This window comes from Pararge aegeria, chromosome 5 (assembly GCF_905163445.1).
Source record: "Pararge aegeria chromosome 5, ilParAegt1.1, whole genome shotgun sequence".
In the NCBI taxonomy this organism is placed as follows: domain Eukaryota; kingdom Metazoa; phylum Arthropoda; class Insecta; order Lepidoptera; family Nymphalidae; genus Pararge; species Pararge aegeria.
The window spans coordinates 7,785,524-7,808,603 of NC_053184.1; the positions used below are offsets into that span (position 1 = coordinate 7,785,524).

At 35.5% G+C, this 23,080-nt stretch overlaps 1 protein-coding gene across 1 annotated transcript; it reads right to left on the minus strand.

The window, feature by feature from the left end:
- Positions 1-4,337: 4,337 nt before the first annotated feature.
- LOC120624098 (achaete-scute complex protein T3-like) lies at positions 4,338-4,964 on the minus strand. Its single transcript, XM_039890449.1, has one exon. It carries the CDS (start codon positions 4,962-4,964, stop codon positions 4,338-4,340), a length of 627 nt encoding a protein of 208 aa, XP_039746383.1.
- Positions 4,965-23,080: the final 18,116 nt, after the last annotated feature.

Genomic DNA, 23,080 nt, shown 5'->3' on the forward strand with positions numbered 1-23,080 from the left:
AGATGGCACTTTTGATGAGTACATTACATGTAAAATATGACAAAGGAGTGAGTTGATGGCGATAAATAAATTCGTCAACTTAAAACTAAAGCTACGAGGGTTCCAAACGCGCCCTGGTCTAAGAAGCCCACAACAAACTTAGCCGGTTGTTATTTTTTTTTCGTTATCACCATCTCACATTGTCATTTAAAAACTATTAAAGAAGCAACCTGGTTAGAGCAATAATTAACACCCAAGCATTTTAATCGTTGACGTAGTCCTTAATACTATAATAGGACTTTTCTACAAGCTTACGTTTAATACAAACTATGAACTTTTTCAGAGACATCTCCAAGATATCAACTGGTAATTTATTGTAAAATTGAATACAATTTCCTTTAAATGACTTGCTTAGGGCGGGGTTGCTGGTGTAATTACAGGCACATGTGGCCCTACACCTCAGGTTGATAGAAACAGTAAGGCATTTTGTGAAACGTGTTTCTTGCATGCCCTACGAGGTCTTGCTTGTTCATAGGCGATTTTTTTCCACATACAATCAGGTCGACCACAATCAGCCAAAAAACGTACTAGGAGACCATGCTGCTCGAATGCGGGTTGGCTTTTACGACTATTTATAACGGGAACATGATCTCCGTGGCATAGGAGTGACCAACGCCAACTTACTAACTTCGTGTTGTTACCGGAGACCTTTTAGTCCGACCCGGGAATCGAATCCAGGACCTTGTGGTCAGTGCAGGTTGGTGCGGCCTAGTGGTACTTTAATAACGTTGCATTGACCAAAGTCAGGTAAGGTGCTATCCATCTCACACAATACAATCCTTGATGTTGTTGCGTCGCGCCTCTTACATTGGTTTTAAAGTGCTGCAATCTTTTGTCTCGATGACTATTGTGCTTAAATTTCACTTGACCAGCTTTTAACGTTAATCCTATTGTTCAATCTAATTGTGCTTAGCACATAACAATGGAGTCGTTCATATGATTTATTTTTTAATTACTATTTCACTTTCTTTACTTATGGCTAGTACACACTGCGCGTTGGGGCGGCGTTTGGCGCGCGTTGCTTGCGTACACTCTAAAGTTTAGATTATTAACATCTATTTCATTTACGAGTACATTGGTCAGAAGAATGTCAACTTTATTTAAAATCCCGCATTGGTAAGTATCTACAAGGACCTCAGGGGTGCATGTATCTCAAAGCGTAAATGGAAATGGAACTTATTTAATTTCGCTATTTAAAAACGCTATTTGACTTCGGAAAATTTTCAGTACTCAAACAGCGCAAATCAAAAACGGGTGGACCAATTCTGTTGTATACCAATATGTAACCCAGAAATTAATTGAAAGTCTAAAAGTACTTCTGTCCTTTTCAGTGTTCTAAACTTAAAAGAATACCACTTTTATTCGATCTGATAGTTTATATTAAACACGTAAATTGGCAGCATTGCCACGTAACGTAAAGCGCGCGTTACCTAAGCATGCGGCTTAAAGCGCCGTATATGAACTGGCGCTAATAGTTTCTATTCGGCCAAAGATAGCGATAGTGAATTGTAACTTGTAAAAAAATAACTGATCTGGTTGTGATTTCTAGATTTTTAGTTGATAGCAGGATCACTAGCTATTCATCACAAGATAAACAGAGGGACCTGCTCATCAGATCCTGACCTGGGACAATGTCACAATTTAGGAAATTGAGGGGTATACCATTTTTTTTAATCGGTCCATAACTGTCGGAGAAAATGGTAACAATATATGAAGAGAAATAATGAGCCTCCGAAAATTCGTTCCGGGATTTCGAATGTGAAACTTCCGTAAATATGATATTTATAAAGTAAAACTATAGGTACAAATATAAGTTGACCACATTTCATTCGCTTTAATTGCCTGCTCATATCGTTTGTGAGTTAACTCACGTAGTTTAATTAGAACCAAACTGTATCAAATACAACAAGTTGCTGTTGCGGTTACTTGTAACAGACATGACCGCAGTATCTTTAAATGTATCGATAATTAGCCAGCCAGCTTAATTTATTGAAACGCTTTCACTTTTATAATTGTAATCATTATAAATTGTAACTACCTATTTAACTAAAGATTATAAACTAACATTTTCGTGGTTAATCAAAATTTCTTAAAAATAGTCCAACGGGTATATACCGCGATGATATTTATGGGACTTGTCGATATTTCGGCCTACGACCCGTGCCATTTTTAAGAAATACTTATTATTTAACTATATTATCAAGTTCTGGCTTTAAAGCCAGAGCTATAAAGCCAGAACTTGATAATTGTTAGGGCTCCAAACTCGATGGGTGCCAATAGAAACCTAATACTAAGCCTTCCCTGTCCATCCGTTCGTCTGTATGTCAGAGAGCTATATCTCATGGGCCGTAATAGATTGATAGTTTAGTTTTTTACAATATAAATATATTTCTGTCACCAATAGAACAATAAATAATAACAATACAAAGATTTTATTTGGTTTTTACCTGAGCTAATAATGTTTTTCAATCCACTACAACTTAACTGCAATCTGCACCCTGCAGGGTGATTATGTTTCTCACAACAGGCTCACGAAAAACGTAAATCTAGCGATCTTTGCTGGCAAACGTCACTTTTGCATACAACAAAAATACATGAGTGACGTTTGACAGCAAAGATTGCGAGACTTACGCCAGTCGCAAGGCCGGCTTGAGATACGTAATCACCCCGCGGAACCCTTAAAAACGGTGAAGCCTAGCGTATAGTTATACGGTGTAGTAGCAAAACTCTTGATATAATTTTATGGATCATAAATGTATCATCAGAAATAATTGAAGTCCAGTCTATATTAAGCAACTAATTGATAAGGAACACACACTGCGCTGTTGAAATTGGAACATTTTTTAATTATCTTTAAATACGTGTAAAGGCGTAACCCTTTTACAGTTTTACTAGTATTAATATAGAAATTGATTTAAGATGCGATGTTATATGAGCGGTGAGAGCATAGCGGGTAAGGCTTCGGTTTTTCTTTCGGGAGGACGGATTTCTATATAACTTTTCGGAGTTAATTATGACTTAAACTCACTTGATTTAACGGTGACGGTAAGTAGTTCTTCGTAATGTTCTCAAGGGCGTTTAAAGTCTACCAATTTGCATTTTGCCAGTATGGTGGGCTGTACCGGCCTAAACCCTTCTCATTCTGAGAGGAAACCAGTAATGAGCCGATAATGGGTAAATCAAACGATTAACGGCCCACTACAGGGCGAGTTTAGGAGACCCGATGAGAAGGGTTTAAGGTTTTAGTTCACCACGTTGGCCCAGTGCAGTTTGGTGGACTCCACACCACCTTTGAGAATTTTACGGAGAACTCTCAGGCATGCAGGTTTCCTCGCGATGTTTTCCTTCACCGTTGAAGCAAGTGATATTTTAATTGCAAAAAAATTCTTGTGCACGCCACTGCATTTATGGCATTGGGAATTTTTACTGTCAGAATTTTCTCTGATCTATTATTATTTTATTTATTTATTTGTTAAGGCGGTAGGCTTTGGTTGTGTCTACTTACCACGCGACGGACAAAGACACGCCGCCAAGCGATTTAGCGCAATGATGTCGCGAAGAAAACGATTAGGGGACGGGTTTAATAAAATGAATTTTCCCCCTAACATAGTAAGTAATAATGCATTTGGATTTCACTCTTAATTTGAAGGTACTCGTGTTATAAGTAAAGAGGTAAACGTAAGGCATTTCAATGTATTATTAGAAGCCCGAACAACAAATGCAATTTTTTTATTCCGTTACGAATTTTCGACACTAAAGATTTCCAGTCCTAAATACATGGATCGTGTTTCAAAACATATCTCATGTAGATATGTTTTGAAACACGATCCATACATATTATCATGTAGGAAATAATGCGTAAAAAACTATAACGTAGATCTGAGGCAATTTATCAATTACAGTATCTGTAATTAACGCCACCAAGTATCAGCATGACGGCACTAAGTATCAGATGGTAAAGTGCATCGGCCGGCCAAAATCAAACATCATAGTCAACCCATCTACATCAGGAAAGTTATACTACAGCATCAAAAGAGCATATGACCATTTAACACGTCCAAATTATCAAGTGTTTAAAGAAAACAAAAAAATATTTAGTAATTATTATTTTATTTTTTCAATCTATACTTAATCTACATAACATTTTATCATTATTAACAACTATTCATATACAAAATATATTATGTTTGCAGCCGTATTAATATATTAACAATATTTATACCTAATTTTTGTCACTAAATACAATTATTTACACCAAAGACTAGATATTCACAATAATTGATCTAGGAACTATAACATTACTTTTGTTGCCACCAAGTTATCGCATCTAATAACTCATTGTCGTCCACAGGATTAGCTTCACTATAATAACTGTTGTTATAACATTCATTGCCTGCTGAATAACTTGAAGAAACACCAGACGAACACTCAGAATTTGCAGGTGACGGCACTGAATCGGAGTAGGGTGAATTCCTCCCACCGAAAATTCCTTCATCCATCTCGCATATCGAAGTCTCCATTGGAACGCTGGATTCTGGAGCACCTAAGGCTGGATCACTTTCATCTACTAAACTTTCCAAGTATCTAATGTATTCCACGACCATTCGCAAAGTGTCAACTTTACTCAGCTTCTTTCCTGACCCTCGACGCGCGCCACCGGATAAAGCGTTGACGACCGCTGCAGGCAATCTTTTCCTTAACGCGTTAAAACCATCGTTTACTTGTTTCACGCGATTTCTTTCGCGGGCATTTCTTCTCGCAATGGACGCCGCTTGCGTCCCTGTATAATTGTTCTTATACGTGTACTTCTTTGCCACTGTACAATCCATATCTTTATCAGGACTCGGTGCGATTGGAACGAACTTCGGCGACTCGTTCTTATACGTCGCCATATAGGCCACGGCGTAGTTTTTAGTTTGAAACATTTTCGTAATATCGAACGTGGAGTTAACAAAATTCGGGAGTGTAAACGTGCTCGACGGCGAGGTAATGAATGAGTCCGATAGAGTCCCGCGGCTCTTTATAAGGCTCACCTGGCCAAAAAAATGAATAGGGAACACTCCCACCCCTATCCTTTTTTTTGGGTCGGTACCTGGGATATGATTTTTTTGAAAGCACCGCGAGCAGACCAAACTTTATACACGTGCCGTTGAATTAACATTGACCACTATTTGTGATGGCTTAAAACCACTAAACTCCCGTATAGATTTTTTTATTTCACAACACAATGAAATTTTATGTTTTTAGAAACCATGCAAATTGCTATTAAAGCTAAAGCACTTTCTACTTACCTCTTATAGCCAATAAAATAAAATAGGTTTACAAATTTTTTCATGGATTTGTTTCACCTTTATCCCTCCCAATATTTGAAATGCCCAAAATGTGTTTGTTGCTTTGTCTTTATTTTATGCAGCGACTTATTAAAGTGAATTTTTGTATGTAGATAATTTATGAACCAGAGTGATATAATTTTATATTAAGGTTTCTTTTGATTTTATCTCTAAATGCGAAATGTTTGGTAACTTTGCAGCTTTAGCTTTAAGTTTACGAATATAGTTAGCGCAATCAACTCACGTAGGTACACGCATTTTTAAGTAATCGCATCTAAACCATCGCCATCGCCATGTCTTTCTTTCAATTATTGTTGCTATAATAACTTTCATAAGGAAGAAGAAATACTATTTATAATATCAATGCAGGAATCCGCAAACAAAGTTAGATATAAGAATTAAAGCAGCTCCAGTGAGAAAAGTCAGACCCGAGAAAGGTCACGCCATCTAGCCCAAAAGTAAACGTAGCTTGTGTAATGGATACTAAGATGAATGTCTTTATGAATAATATATACAAATACTTATAATATGAAGATAAACACCCAGACACTGAAAAACATTAATTTTCATCACAGAAACCTTTTTTAGTGTGGGAATCGAACCCACAGCTGGACTCAGAAAGAAGGGTCGCTGCCCACTATGTTAATCGGCCGTCAAGTGTTTTCTTGTTTTTGTTTATTCATTAGCTCTTTCGTTCGATCGTTTATTATTAAATTTAAAATCTTGTGCATTTCACACAATCACAGGAAAATTTTTACAATATCTAACTACAGAAATAGATTTGAAAATTGTATCCCGATGTTGAAGATTTCATTTTAAACTCTATTAAATTATTCTTAAGTCAAGTGCCACTTTAATGCACAACACATAATGCGCAATGGTAAATTTATTACAAAACTCCACGAAACAACGCGTGTTTTATGGTATTTGTACCAACGACAAAGACCAGAACTAAAAGCAATACCTATCTTTAACTCCGCATTTTGTTCAATAATAAACTCTACATGTTGTTATACAGGGTACGTATTATAATTTCGTTATTTTAACAATGAAAAGCCTGTAAGCAATAAGCACCTTGGGCGGTGTGCGTTCAGTGTATTATTGAAGAAGGTTACATTAATTTAGAACTATGGAAGTCAGTATTTTAAACAGTCAATGGGCAAACGTCCATTGTGACATTCATTGTGCTGTAAAAAGATTACACAAGGAATGTGGGCCAGACCATTGATATTGAATGGAATGTTTAGAAGCCTTCAATCATTCCCATTCACACAGGCGCTAAACTTGAGTTTAATAGACTCGACGTCGCCTTCGAGAAGCAATTCATATTTAATTTTGTCCCATTGATTCTGTCTGGTCTACCTGCTAACTTCTTTTGATCACGAAACAGTTCAACCTTACTTTTAACTAATGGAAGAAGTGCATAGTGAGTATATAAAGTACATACTATCTATGCACGGAAGCGGCGATAGCTTCGTGGTTAATGCTTCGGTTTCTTTTTCAGGGGTACAAACTTCGTTCCCTAACTTTTCGAAGTAATAAAAAAATTGTGAAAGACAACATCTTAGTAAAATCCCGCATCCCTGAGAGCCACTCCACAACGTTCTGAAAAGGCGTATGAAGTTGGTACCAATCCGCACTTGGCCAGCCTAGTGCACTACGGCCAAAACTTTTCCCATTCTGAGAGGAGACGGTACCTTGTATTGGGCCGGTATTGGGTTCACAATATTGAGGATGATGACTAGCTATGCACCGTAGTGTCCCCTATGTAATTTTATAATAGCAAAGAATAAATGCATTTATTATAAAATTTACCTACCTTTTATATTGAGTTGATTACTTGTAGTTTATGAAAATTAAGCTTAATTAGATATACTCTTCGAATCTTCAATCCGTATACTCCACACCAAACGGATCCTCGGCAATATACTCTCTACGCACGTTTCGCTCCGAAACCGGAGCATCCTCAGGAGATGTTGACTTTACAATGAAGAATTGTTAAGGAGTATAGCAAATTAAGCTTAATTTTCATAATATATTATGGATTTCCCCAAAGTAACGCCTGCTCTATCCAATATGTATTCGTATTTCTCTATCACACGTATTCTTATTGCTAAGTCGATTACTGCTGTGTAAGATCTGATCGCGAAGCTGGTTTTGTCCTTGTCACTTATATCCCGACAGCAGGATATTAGATCCCAACTGAATAAAAAGCATTTAGGATGCATAATCGAACATCTTTCCTTGGTTTTATTATATTTTTTGGAATTCTTAGCCAAAGTATGACTTAATGTTTCCCCAGAGTCATATAACTTAACGCGTATACTTGAATGATATAAAAGCGACGCCCATCCATCATCTACCTAGCCTTCTTCCTGCAAGTGAATTCGCAAAATATAATAAAATTGTGGGAGTGATACATTCGAGCACAAAACCTAACAAAAGCGCCACGGGCGCTTACAATACCGTCGTCAAATAACATTTAGCCAGCCCACACCTTAGAAAATCGCAAATAGAGACATCTTCGCACAAAGAGCTATAAAAGGCCAAACGGGACCATCGTCGATAATTACAACCTTTGTAACTTATATACTTAAATGCGATCGTATGGCGTGTATAACAATGACTGGGAAGGCCTTCCAAAGGAAATTTTAAACATTTTTTGATTGAACATCCAAAAATTATTATGAAAACTAGCTTAAATATATATTTTTATGTAGCTTTACTATTTGGTAATTAATAAAAGAACAAATAACCCTGTGACGTCAGTGCTTATTAATATTATTAATAAATATTAAAAATCTGCGAATAATTTTCAGTGTACGACAATAGTAACGGTTGATAGGACTTCAATCCAAATATACCATAAATCCAAACACTAAAACTACTACTAAAAAAAACAAGAGAGATGTTATAACATCGAGAATTCAATCGTTAATACAAATATCCTCTGATCAACTACAACTACTTGGATGTCTTTTTTCGTCTAGTATGTTGCTATTCTTAGATAAAAAGATTCGCTTTCAAAGTAAAGATGCCTAATACAACAGTGTAGCTAATATTGTTTCTTTATAAGGCAAGAATTCTTCGAAACATCTTACGCTCACAATTGCTCGTTAATAAAGGCAAAGAAGTTGGACACATTCCACTTTACCATTGAAATTTAGTGTTTATCCGAACATATCGAGTCGAATCTACATATAAGTGGGCAGTGCTCATAATAAACTCATTCGGTGGATTATAGACAACAACCGATCGCCTGACAGTTCCATTACCCGAGCAATGCGTAGCTGAAACATGGTGCGGTCGCACACGTCCCGATTCAAAGAGAATCTCAGAATTATTGTATAAATTTTTAATTTACTCACGCCTCAAATAGTATAATTTATATATTTGTGTATTATTTTGTTGGCGTTTTCGTTTCAGATATAAAAATCTTATTTTCGAGGCATGGCGCTAGTCATATAATCTTACACTTATGTTAAAATCAATCAAAAAGATATGAAACAATTTTAATTGATAAACAGAAGGAAACGCCATAAACTTATAAAATACCTAAAACTTATATACTCTCATTTTGGGAATATTATTTTATTTTTAAAGCCGTTTGAATAATCCTAATAAGGTAGGCAAAATTATTGGTTTCTGTTTATTACGTACGTTGTAAAAATATGATAACGGAAATTTAACTTCTCGTTTTTATTTTTTACATGGAAAGCAAATTCCTATGTCTTCCTATTCTTTGACGAATTTATACCAAGCATTTTATTTGAATTATATTTTTTACATAATGATCTGGCTAATAAATTAACAGCTACAAAATAAATATAGATTACTTGTACATAAAGTTGTTTGTTAATGTTTCATTCGGTACCAAGTCGGTCGCACCTGCATCAAGACATCGTCAGCACGTATGTGGCCGGGTTATAGCAGTTCATACAATTCATGCAAATATGCGGCGCGGTGGTCTGCGTGTATTGGATAAGTCTTTGATCGATAAAGATGTAAGTTTAATTACTAAACTGGAACTGAAATGGCTTTCAAAGCTGCCGCGTGTCCTTACAATTCTCTTTAGTGCCGGATTATTGCTAGGAACTAACAATGTTATTAACGTATGGGAATATCGTAAGTTAACTGTGCTTTGATTATTACAAGATAGTATTTAACGATTAAAGCGTTTTCACATTTTCTTATACTTTAGAATAACCCGATCGTTTAGTAATTTTATAACCTACTGAATTTTATAAGGTCATCATCATCGTTAAATCTAGCTACAGGTTTATCAAGTTCTCTTCATCTAGGTTAGTCAGAAGTTGCTCCTTTTTTGCTCCGAACTCACTCCTTACTCCATTTACCGGTTTCTTGGTCATCCTTGATCTTTATGAAGTTTCCATCCTATTCTTAAAGCCGTATGTCATATTTTGTGTTTGCGAGAACCATGGTGTTTAGTTGTGAACCGAAAGAACTTTAAAATAATTTTCATATTGCAAAACTGTTACATCTAAAACTCCACTTATCTACTAATCTTTATCATAAACAGAAAAGGAAGGGAATACTAATATCACAGGAGCAAAAGTGAGTTTGTATATTAGGTTGTTGGTTAACTATGTAACAAACAAACAAACATAACCTAATCAAATATAGTTTGTCTCCTGGACATTTACAGAGGAAGCTTATTATCCCGGGAAAATAAAGGGTTCCTATGGAATTAGACAAATATTTTAATTGTATTTACTAAGTTTGGTTACCCGTTAAACCAACTCTGACGGAAATTGGCTTGATGGTAGCTCCGTAACCTACAGGAAACTTAGGAAAACATCATCATCATATAAACCCAGTACCGATCCACTGAAGGGCACGGGTCCCACAATGAAAAGGGGCTAAAGTCGTAATCCACCACGCTGGCCCAGTGTGTATTGGTGGACTCCACACACCTTTGAGAACATTATGGAGACCTCAGGCATGAAGATTTCCTTCACCGCTAAAGCACCGTTGAGGCAATAGGTTTTAAGATGTATGTTTTTTAACTTCTTTGCTTATTAACAGATATTCATCTATACATATAAAAAATAATTGCTGTTCATTAGTCTCACTAAAACTCGAGAAATGCTGGACCGATTTTGCTAATTTAGGTCTTGAAATATTTGTTAAAGTACGGAAGTAGGGAAGGTTTTAACAGCAAGAAAAATATTAAAAAGAACAGTAATAAATATAATTCTTCTGTACTTATATTTGTCACCTAACTTCTTCTAATCCTCTGTACCGATTTTGATATAATTTTATGTGTATATTTCAATGGATTTCTGGTTGCTTTGAAAACACTATGAGTCCCGGTATTATTATACTTAATAACATTGATTACATAAAAATTACATCCTACGCTCCTAATGATTTTATAAAATAGGTCAAGAGATACGCACCTATGAAAGATGCGTAAATCATCTAATATTACTAGGGATGGTTTGCGAAGTTTGGCACAAGCCTCACATGCATAGTGAAGACACACCTTGCCGACATGTGTGCAATCCTTTCGCATCTGCCGATCTTGCACTGATTTATATTTATGAATAATATGACGAATTATGGCCTCTTTTATTTGAGCTGCCACCTTTCCGGATGTTCGGCGGATGTTACTATTTGATAGAAGTAGCGTTTGCCAAAAGTTATGCTGAGTAATACACCCAAAGTTTTTCTTAAGTAAGCATTTTAGATCTAAGGTCTTATGAGGATCATATTGATTATGTTAAAGGTATGAACTGTTTAACTAATTTAATATTGTTAAATGAGGATAGTAAAAAGTATATGAGGACCCCTCTGGCGCAATGTTATGCGCTGTGATCTTATACACTGGAGGTCCTCGGTTTGATGTTGATGATGTTGTTGTTAGTTGTTGTCTGTATGTTGGCTAGCTCGTGGTGAATTTCCATAATGTTGTCCGGTAATGGTTTGATATGATGAGGATGAAGTTGCTATTGTATGGTATAGACTAGGGCGCATTTAGAATCTTCATAACTTTTGTTTTAGGTGTGCGAAGAATCTAGCTTATAATAAATTAAACAAAACGAGCCACATGTTAGTGTTTTAAATAAACTTACCGAAGATGTACGTTAAAAGTTTGGGACATTGTTGAATTAAAATAAATTTAAAACTGAAATTGTTTCTTGGATGTTTTCTGATTTTCATCAAATGGAACTAAAATTGATGCCAAACAACCATTGCTAGATACCAAGGGTTGTTTGATCCTGAATAAAATTCCAACTACACTGGCACTAGGCAACGGTGTTAGTTTTTTCGTGTATTAAAAATTGTTTCTTTACTTAAAGGCATCATTTTCAGGTTCTAGGAACAGTGGCAGAGAAGTATTATTTCTTCACGTACCCAGGATATTCTTTTTTATAAAATAAGATAGTGCGGCTGGCTAGACACTTTCTAAAATAATCGCTACAAAAACAACATCAATCAACGACACAAGCCCAAAGCGAACAAAGTTCATTGAAGAAAATAAACATAAGCTATACGCATTATACAACGAGCATTAAGTGATATTTGCTTACCCTTGCAAAAAACGGCCACGTAATTCAATATTGCGGGCACCTAATCCACATTTAAACCTATCAATCCTCCACGCTTTCATTTGATAGCTTCTTAGCTTCTATTTAATAAAGTTATACGCTTGACAGTGCGTTCAGAAACGTATTGTTACGCAACATCGGGCCCCCCATTGACATATTAGCTTTTTAGTGGTCGCATCCCATTGTCACCGCGTTCATACATTAAGATGCCTTTTTTTCAACGTCTTTCAAGCGATCGCACGCGACATGCGTTTCAATATGTTTATTAGATTTTTATTAAACTCGAATATTTATATTAATGCATTTTAAAATTCTTTTTTAATGCATACCGCCAAAGCACGAATGTAATCAAATCGAATTCGACGGTAAATAATAGAAAATATAGTATGATCAATTATATATATGACTTGGTATAGTATGGACTTAGGATGATGGACGTTGTTGGTTCAACGCATGTTCTAGGTTCGATTTAAAAGCCGGTCCAAGGTTTGTTAATTGAATTGAGTTGTTTTCTGTTTAAAATTCTCAGTAGGTACCAGCCCGGAGTCAGGTAGTAAGAGGTTTTCACTCTTGCGCTTCGGAGAGTACAGTAAGGATGTGATAATGAATGAAAGATGAATCGTGAAAGTTGACGGCCGACTGGCGCAGATGGCAGCTACCCTGCTATCTGAGTCGAAGTCTGTGGGTTCGATTCCCACAGCTACAAAATGTTTGTGTGATGAACATGAATTGTTTTTCAGTAGCTGTGTGTTTATATGTATATGTATATGTATATTAAAAGCATTTATATATATTGTTCATAAAAATATTCATCAGTCATCTTAGTATAACACAAGCTACTTTGGGCATAGATGGCGGCGTGTGTATTTTAGGAGTATATTTATTTTATTTATTTAATAAAGCCTTTTAACCCCTATTGAAGCCATGTTGGTGGCTCTATGATATAGAACCATTCCTCCTATGAGAAAGGAGAGATATGCTCAGCTGTAGGACGTCAATATGCTGATGATGACGTAGGATCAAGAGATCTTTTGCCAAACAAAAATGTAAGGTTTTAGGTTCCTAGCTAGTTAGTTAGTTAGCTAGTTAAAAAATTGGTCAACTGCCTTATATCTTCAATATAATTTTCAACCAAACATAGTACTAAGCTATAATTTCTGTAACTATTTAATAATCGTGTGAATAAATGATGTTTATTATTATTATTATTATCTGTATCCCTCTCTCCCCTAGAATAGGAGGCCAGTGCCCAGCTGTGGTACCAAAATAGGTTGAGAATAATGATGATCACTATTAAATTGCACAATAGTACATTTCTATAGATGTATTGAACACCTCTTTAAACTAAACTTTACCTGTAATTATAAATATTTACTAGTGTTGAGAGCTACAACCTTTCTGTTTTCGTAATAAAATTATCAAAACGACAATGTTTTTGTAAAGAAATTGTCTTTAACTTTCCACCGCAGCTGCAGGGTGCGCAGCGTAGCGCACCCTGCAGCGCTACGCAGTTTTAAATACAATTTAATAAAACATTATAAACTTTTAAAACAGGCACAGACGAGCGACTTTTGTTTTTCAATTTTTCTAATTTATTTAAATCAGTATTAATTTATTTAAAACAAAACAATTAACAAGTCATGTTATGTCTGTAAAGTGGCATTACACTGTGAAACCAAATACAAGTGACTAGCGAAATAGTCGTCATAGTCCACTGTTGCCAAACCGCTGCGAGCGTGTAAGTCGTGGTTCGCGCGCTATTGCCGACGTTACATTACTGAGTAATAACAAGTAGAGTATCTATATTATGTAAAATATTGAATATTTTATATTTCGCAAACTATCGAGTTTAAAAGAGTCGTAGCCTAAAAGCTAATTTTATTTTAACACAGGCCGTGAGCTAACTGTTTTTTTTTATTAACACCCTGTTTAAGTAGTTGTACTAATACAAATCATTTATTGTTAGTAGGTTGATATGAATAAGAAACTATTGCAAGCAAAATTAGTAGAATACTTACTACATTGGTAGGTATAGAAAAGGGTTTGCATAGACAGGCAGCCTTACAACCTTTGCTAGGAACTGCAGCAAAAGTGCAAAATAATAAACGTATTCAAAATAATACTTATATGTCGATATCATTTGTATCTTCTGTCTCACTATTCTGACTGTCCGAAACAATTTAGAATCATTTCACGCTTTGCGTATATCATTTAAGCTGGTACCAGCTGCTCTGGTCGGGCAATGGCAACAGACAACTATTTTTCCCAATATATACAGGCTACAATACACTGAAATAAAGTCTAGCAGGATCCTTTAATAACTTCAAATTCTGTATGTTTGTAATGATACTTTCGCCGCAACAGGTCGAAAAACTTATCAACCGCGAAGGAAAATAAGCTAAAATACTAAATCACTAAAACCACGGTTATTTAAATGCACCAAACCCTTGTCAATCTAAGATCTTATCAAAAGATCTGTCCTGACTTATATCTGCGTCCATTTAATGAAAAGCACATAAAGCTACACCATGCCGCGTTACAACCATCCTACTACGAGTAGTAAGGGACATCAACGACTTAATTATTACTTAAAGAAATATAATACGCAGTTTCACTAACTTTATAGTGAGTATGTGCCATATGATTAAATCCACGATTATATTCCAATCTCGCTATTAATAACCATATTTAGAAACACTTAATAGATAATGTGTATAAGAAATGCATTAAAATTCACTTTAATGTAATTTCTCTGAAAACACATTCTAAAACCATTTTTATAACTTTTGAAACTGGCATAATATTCCTCGCGGTTTTAAAGTTAATCAGATTACGTTCACTGCCCGATATAGGTCCTGAAAAGCCTCCATGGGAAATTCACCGATTCGTTTCCAGAGGCTCCCAGAGATTATATTGATCCTTCGAACTCGTTGGGGGCGACAATCGCTGCGTTTACTAGTACGGGGTCACCATTCCAGCACTTTGTGCCCTAACAAGCTCAGCTCAGAGAATCAATGAAAATGTTCATATAAATAAATTTATCTTTATAATAATAAGCTTTACTGACCACAATAATTCTTACAGCAACATACAAATAATTAAAACATCGTTGTGTCACTTCTTAAATATAGTTCAACTGGTACATACAACGATAATATTATGGGATTTGTCCCGTCGTGACCACGATCTATACAAACTCGAAAAATCGACAAATCGACAAAAACCACGAAAATCTTTGTTTAAAATCGTGTCATCTGCACCATATTTGTATAAATAATATGATAAAAAACACTAAATTAAAGTGAACATAAATTACTAGTCGTCTTTGGTAAAGACTAGTGATTTATATTATATCTTGGATGTGAAAGCCTCAAGCGCGTTGAATTCTTTATAACGCCGTATTTAGTACTCCGATCTCCTTTTCAAAACGTACGCTCCTAATATTTCAGGTACTTGCATGGTGGCCTCAAAATTTATAAGCACGATTAACAATCATTAGACACACCAATGATTATAAAAGTAACATTCTGAGTTGAAACGATAAAAAGTGGTAGTGTGATACACCGTGACAATTTATTACGGGACAGGGTGAAATCAAGTATCGACTTTTTGGACTTTTGGTCCCATCAGCACCCGAAAATTTGAACCATCTTATTTATTTCAATATTATTATATTTGACGGCCGATTGGCGTAGTTTGCAGCAACCCTGCTTTCTGAGCCCAGGGCCGTGGGTTCGATTCCCACAACTGGAAAATGTTTGTGTTATGAGCATGAATGTTTGTCAGGGTGTTTATATTTATATTCTAAGTATTTATGTATATTATTTATAAAAATATTCATCAGTCGTCTTAAGACCTATAACATAAGCTACGCTAACTTTGGGGCTAGATGGCGGTGTGTGTATAGCATATTCATAATTTTATTTATTTACTAAAAAAAAATATTTTGATTCAAACTTCAAAGGAACTATAATTTTTTTCTACTTAGTATGCCTGATAGTACGCTAAGCTTTTGATCCCAGTTATTATCACTAACGTGTAGTAATAAAATTTAACAGCCACCATCTCGTATTGGTGTAACATGGTGGGCTCTAATTCCCTCTCTCCAATAAGAGGGAACTATAATCGGTTTACCTACCTCTTACAGGTTAGCCCGCTAAGACTGCATGTCGGATTGCAGTTGAGGGCTAATTTGTAGCGAATTAATCAAAGGATATTAATACTAACTTAGGCTCTCCTAAGGGAAACTAATATAAAATCGTCTTAAGAATTTATAATTGTATTAATGAAAAAAAAGAATCATGAAAATTTTATTTTTCTGAACCCATAAGGTCAAGAAGCAGTAAATTCAGCAGCAGGCAATAAATATTTTATTACTAAAACACATGTGAAATACTAAAGCACTCAAGATTTCTCACATCAAATACTGCGCTTTAACTTTATGTGTTTTTAATAGATTATGTGCTCATTAATTATATTATGTTCAGCATAAAAGAGCCTCTAAAATTAATTGACGATGCATGTCCCAAGACAAATAAGGGTTAATAAAGTATAAATATTTATTATTCAAAGCCTATATGCTGCCTCACTAACGTAGAGCCTACCTCAGATAATACCTACGTATAAGAACCTGAGTAAAACATATACATACCACTAATATCAATGATTGGTTTTTTAATGATTGTTACTTAATCACGCACAAAAACGAAAACCTTGTATTTGATTTATGAACACAAATCCCACTGAGAAGCCCCTGTCTTTGACTATACAGAATATTTAAAATTCCTGGAAAACAAGCCTGGTGACCCACTATGCAGAGCGCGTGTCTCCTCTCAGAATGGGAAGGCCTTAGACCGTAGTCCACTAAAATGGCCAAGTGCAAATTGGTGGCCCTCACATGCTATAATTCTCCTTTCGACATAAAGCGTCATTAAGCGAGTCGCAGGTAGCCGCTGCATCCAAGCGCACAAAACTTTGGAATTTGGAACTCCCTACAAAAGACCTATGTCCAGTGGACTTCTATTGGTTGATATGATGACGATGATGGCATGCTATAACAACATTATGGAGAATCCAAAGGCATGTGTAAAACGAAAAGTAAGAGCCGGTCGAGAGATTGAGCTTGTTCCCACCGAAATAAGTGTTAACCATTAGGATATCAACAGCTCATTGTACAAAACAAGTAGTCAGTAGTCAGTGGCGTGCACTTCATACATGCACAAAAGCACTGCTTACCATTTTATATTACTCGTATTGGAAGGGAATTTCCATTTTTCACTTCCATATACATACCCTGGTTGACAAGCCTATGCACGCCACTGTCAGTAGTGTGCACTTAGCGTTTCCAGGCGTCCGGATAAAGCCGGACATAGCTAGCCTTTTTTATTGTGTGGCCATCCAAAATAAACGGTGTGCGGCTTTTCCGGCTTTAACCTTACAACAAGGTTTTTTGCATTTCGCAAACGAGCGTAGCAACTAGCGTGAACTGTAATGCGAAGGATCGCAGGTCGATTATGACCGGTAATAATCAAAACAGCTTGATTTTACAAACTAAGTATTTCTTGGTCGTACCTAATAATACTGAGACACAAAGTCCTCAATAAGGTAGGGTGTCCGGATTTTTATATATTTCTGTCATTTATTTACTTTACCAACAGCTTTACATAAAAAAAAAATTAAACTACCTAATACAGTATGAAAAAAAAATGTTCAGCTACTTATACGTTAACACCGCATGCAAATAAATATTATTAAAGCTTACAAAAACAAGATAAAAGTAAACCCGCCAGGCTAGGCCATCAATGCCGGTTTTTACCCAAATGTCCGGCTAAACAGGCTGGTTCGTCCAGCTGTTATGTGCACTGCATTTTATTATTTAATAATTGCGTGCTATGATTACACTCTGATAACTACTAGGTTAATTTTACAGAAAACACCATTTCGTTTCATACACAATTTTAAACGCACAAACAATTCATCTGCACCCTGCATCTTCGTTTCTCAATTAACAATTTCCTTTAATTAGGAGGTGTGAAAAAACAACACATAAATTCTCCTTTTGCATCCGAATCCGTGTACATCTAAATCAAAATGCAATTTTAACGTCGTACGAGTGTTGTTGGAATGTTTACCTACCACTTAATTAGAACTCGATCCGCCAATTAATTGATAAAGACTTTCGAAGCCAATAATAACTAAACCATTCTTCATCCACGGACAATGTATGACTTCAGCCTATATTGGATACTTAATATATTATACACCGATGTTATCTGTTTGCAAATCAATAAAAATATTCCTCTGACTTCAGCCTCTTAAATTTTGCCCGCAGCTATTTGGATAGCAAATGATGCGTCCATTCTGTTTCAGATTATCTTCCAGATTTCCAAAACGAAATTAATACTCTCACTTTGATAAACAAACAGATATTTGCATATCTAACTTTGTAGATTTTACTGATATTATAGATCGATAAAATAGTTTTGATACCCAGATATTAAATATACTAAAGTACTCTATGACGTTGTCATGTTCTTCTAACGTAAATATACATGCTAAATTAATTTTGAATTTTGTCATCGATAAATGTTTCATTGATAGTTTTCATTGATAAATGTTTTAAGTAATTGAATTGTTACAATAGATACAAATAATTCTTAAAATTCCGTGATAATTTTAAGAAACATCTGCAAAGTATCAAAACGCACAGCGTGCTGTATAAAGCAATAATCTTTCGCCAAAACAAGCAACCTGTTAAGATAAATAATAGCTTAATTCTATGTTGCACTCGCTAAGGTGCCTGGTTTCTCAGCTTGCATTGTGAACGCGAGGTTTCGTTTAATAAATATATGGTATTAACAACCCCAGACATTTACAAATAACTGCCGATAACAATGGTTCTTCAAGTTTGTTTGATATTCAAATTTGCCGATTATGCGCGGGCAGGCTTTATTTTGATCACTTGAATAAAATCGAGATACTGATGATCAATTTCTGAATCGGTTTTAGAATATTTTTATTGCAAAATTAAATTAGATGTAACCTTAAATATCATTGCGCGTTAGCCCTTTTTTTAATACTTTTATTTAATTTAATTTGATAATGTTTTGTTACAACAAAACGTATACTTAAACTAATTACTGTGAAAGTCGTACCCGCGTGGAATGGTGCCAACTGCCGAAAATGGCCGGTCTCAAGGGCAAACACTACGAAGAAATATGTCACTCTATAACCAATAGATATTTACGCGTATTATAAAGCTGAAGCTGTATTCACTCTGTTATACTTTGAAACAACCAGTCAGATTTGAAACATCTTTTTTTACCTTTGATAGCCTTGTATCTATGATCTCGAAAGAGACTTCCACCAGCTTTTCGACTGGATTTCATGGAAGTGGAAGACGATAAAGTATATTTGGTGTATTGTGTAAAAACATATAAAGAGGGAAAATATACTTTTGAGTTGACGAAATCGCTAGTTAGTACATAAATATAGATTGATATTGCTGCTAATGAGTTCATATTGGAACTTTTGTAATCCTTTTAGCTTAGGGCGCTACCATCTTAAGCTATTCACAATCAAGTGACATTGGCTAATTTGTCATCGAATAAAAAAGAAAAGGTGCTTAAAGTTTTCTAAGATTCCCTGACGTCCGGATGTATTTTTTTGTTACTATTTAGTTCTTGCAGTCTCAAAATTTAAATACTAGTTAAATATAATCGTTATTTTCATGTTTTTAATTTAGCTTTCTCTTTATTGGGTTCCGGTTGCTTGCATCTTATTTTCGTCAATCAATGACTTTTTGGACGGCCCAACCAACGGTTTGTCGTCAGTTATAATTTATTTGGTTTCATTCATGAACATTATAATTTATTAAGAACAAAGCAATAATTCCTATTGGTCATTCTTTGTCTTAAAAACTCTCAACATCTCTCGGCACAACATCGTATAGTTTAGATTTACATTAAGGAGTCTTTCATTTTATCGACATGTGTAAAGTAAGTATCCCTTATAAAATAGCGATCTAATCAATAAAGCAAACCTATGCTATTGCCATTAGTAGCATTAACGTTTACTGGCCAGCTATAATCCGATAATATAGTGTAAAAGAGTATACTTAAGTGCAAAATAATTACGAATGAAAAAAAAGTTTTATAGATATTTTGTTAGCAAGATCGTTTAAGCTTCGCCTTCACCTGCGTGACAAACGCAACCAAAACAAATAACAAAGAATATAATTATAATTCAAATAGATTCAAATCTCACTATCTACTAATGCACATATATATATATACACACATTTAATATTTATTTACCCTCATTTGATAACTGCAAGTTATTAAGATACACCAAATAAAGAAATTAAGACATAAAATAGGTAGTTTGGTCCATACTACTTCATCACTAATCCTTTAAAGTCCTACTGCTAGGCACCTTCTTTCACGGAGAGGGAGAGAGAGAGAGAGAGTTTTAGAGCACAGATTATTGACTGTATGTTGATGGATGGTTTTTAAAGACGAACAAAGTGCAGTTAATCGTATAAGTGTTCTAGTTGAAAGAAAACTCTCGAAAGGTTTATTTAGTTTGGTAGAAAACTCTATAATGGTTTATTTTTTTATATGTTACCAGCTGACTGCAATCAAATCATTGTTATTTGCAGACTTTTGGATAGACTTTATTATCATATCAATGACTACCTTAATGGAAAATTATTATAATTATTGACATTCATGAATTCATTTTATTTATTAAGTATTATTTTTTATTTAATCTGTTATTTTCATTTCCTGTTTTTTTTTTGTGTTTTTACTTTTAATTAATTTATTAAAATGTAACTTGTTATTTAATGTGGAAAATTAATATAATGATTAACGAAAAAATTTTGCACGCCAATCTTGGCAGGATATGTGACACTTATAAAAATTAATTAACACCTATGTAAACATGTTGCATGTACCATATTCAAGCAAAAATAAAAATTGATTGATTGATTGATTAAATCATTTTTACCAACATACAAGTCAGTAACGGTAAGAGAGGATCTAACCAAAGGTGCAGAGCGATTTACCAACACTTCACAGCACAGATTTTTCAACTCGATCATCCGGAGTTATCCGGATTTTGTCTTCTGGTAAAAGTTCCCACGGGAAGTATTTTAAGAAATAGTAGATACTGGCTTTCTCGTTAGTCTAGTGGTTAGCATGTTAAAGTAAGGATCGGGAGGTCCTGTGTACGAATCCCGGGTTGGGCCAAGACTTGTTAGGTATTTTATATTTTCCGTTAAAATAGAATCGGTGCCTCGGAGAGCACGTAAAGTCCGGTTATTATCACTTGATTGATAATAATCGTTAAAGCCCACCAACCCGCATAGGAGCAGCGTGGTGGGTTTATGCTCTTAAACTGACTCTTATATGAGAGGCGAGGCCTGTGCCCAGTAATAAGACGCCAATAGGCTGCGGATACTAGTTTGCGATCAGCTTTACACACCACATGGGTGTGTGTCCGAAGCCTTACGGTTAATGTGTCTTAGGCCACCCATCTAGCGCCCCACGCGGCGTCCTTGGCCACTGTGACGGATCCCCGACACGCCCCTCATTTGTTATACAAATTTTATACTACCCTCCGAGCTAAAGCGCGGCAGAGCTTCCCAGAGAAACAATGGACTAAATCGAACGGTCGATTATGCAAGAAGCTTGCAAATTTTGCTCAAAATGAACGAGAATATGAATATCTATGGACATTTTTGATTTTATTGAATCTTTTTTGGAGCTTCGCCACGATGTGACTTGGCCTAGCAGTTGGGTGACGTAAATCTTTATCAAGAATCTTGATTTTAAAATTGATAGGGGCTCCATGATCAGTGACCTGCACTGGGTTTCTTACCAGGGTATGCATGCAGCAGGAAAATAGAAAAAAATATAATAAATAAATAAATATACTAAGACAATTTACACATTGCCATCTAGCCCCAAAAGACAGACTTTCGATTTATCTTATCTTTGGAGCTGTCATTCGAATTTGGAGAATCTGTTTTGCATTTCATAGCCACAGTTGGGCAAAGTTATAGGATATTAAAATAATAGACCGCTATTATCATCACTATTATCATCCCAATTGGTCTACTACAGAGTACGGGTCTACTCCCAGAATGATAACTGCTTAGGTCGCCACAGTGGCAAAATTCAGAGAAACGGACTTGACATGCCTTAAAAAGAGCTTTCAGACGTATAGGTTTTCCTACGATGTTTTACTTCACCGTTAAAATAAGTTATATTTTAACGACCTATCTGACGCAATGTCCAGCGCTGTGAATTTAAGTCAGAGGTCCCCGGTTCGATTCCCGGCAGGTTACCATCCTACCCTAGATTTGGTGTTCCGGTGCGATGTCGCGTAGAAAACGATTAGGGGTATCTTAGACTGCATCGTCACTTACTACCAAGTGATATAGCAGTCAAGGGTTAACTTGTAGTGGAATTTAAAAAAATATATATATTTAATCACTGACCTAATTATCTTTAATTAAAAAAAAAGAAAAGCCGATCAGACGAAGTTAAAGCGCATGCTGCATGCAGTGACGCAACGCGGTCCCATGTATACGATGAAGTGATTCGCGGATGAAGTCGGCAACGTAGTTATAGACATGAATATAAATTTATCCGATGGAGGACAACATTCCTATAAGCCGCAATAAAGCAGCATTCACTCAACAGTGGAACAACACTCATCGTCGTAATTTTCAGCAGATAAATTCACAGCCCTTGTCTCCCACAAGACATAGAAGCATTTATCGCTGCTTCAGTTCGGGCTTGCAGGACTTTTACTTGGACACTGAGAAGCCTACAAACCCGCACACAAGAAAAACGATGATTACGACGATGTTGATGACTAAAGCATATAAATCAGCTTCAAAAATCGTATGTATTAGGTTTCATGCTAACCGTTTTTAATATGGAATGTTACTCTATCAATGTTAAGGTTGCGGTCCTTTGATTTTAATATTTGCCGTTGGATTATTGCTGACGTGCAATCTGTGTAACGGACTGTACATTTAAGTTGAACATAACCAGCGAATGCTGCCACATTTGAGACAACCACCCAATTTTAATGATAATTTTGTTGTTTGTCTTATAAAGGTAATGT

Coding starts and splice junctions, on each gene's coding strand:
- LOC120624098 (XM_039890449.1), bottom strand. CDS start 4,964: ATGTTTCAAACTAAAAACTACGCCGTGGCCTATATGGCGACGTATAAG.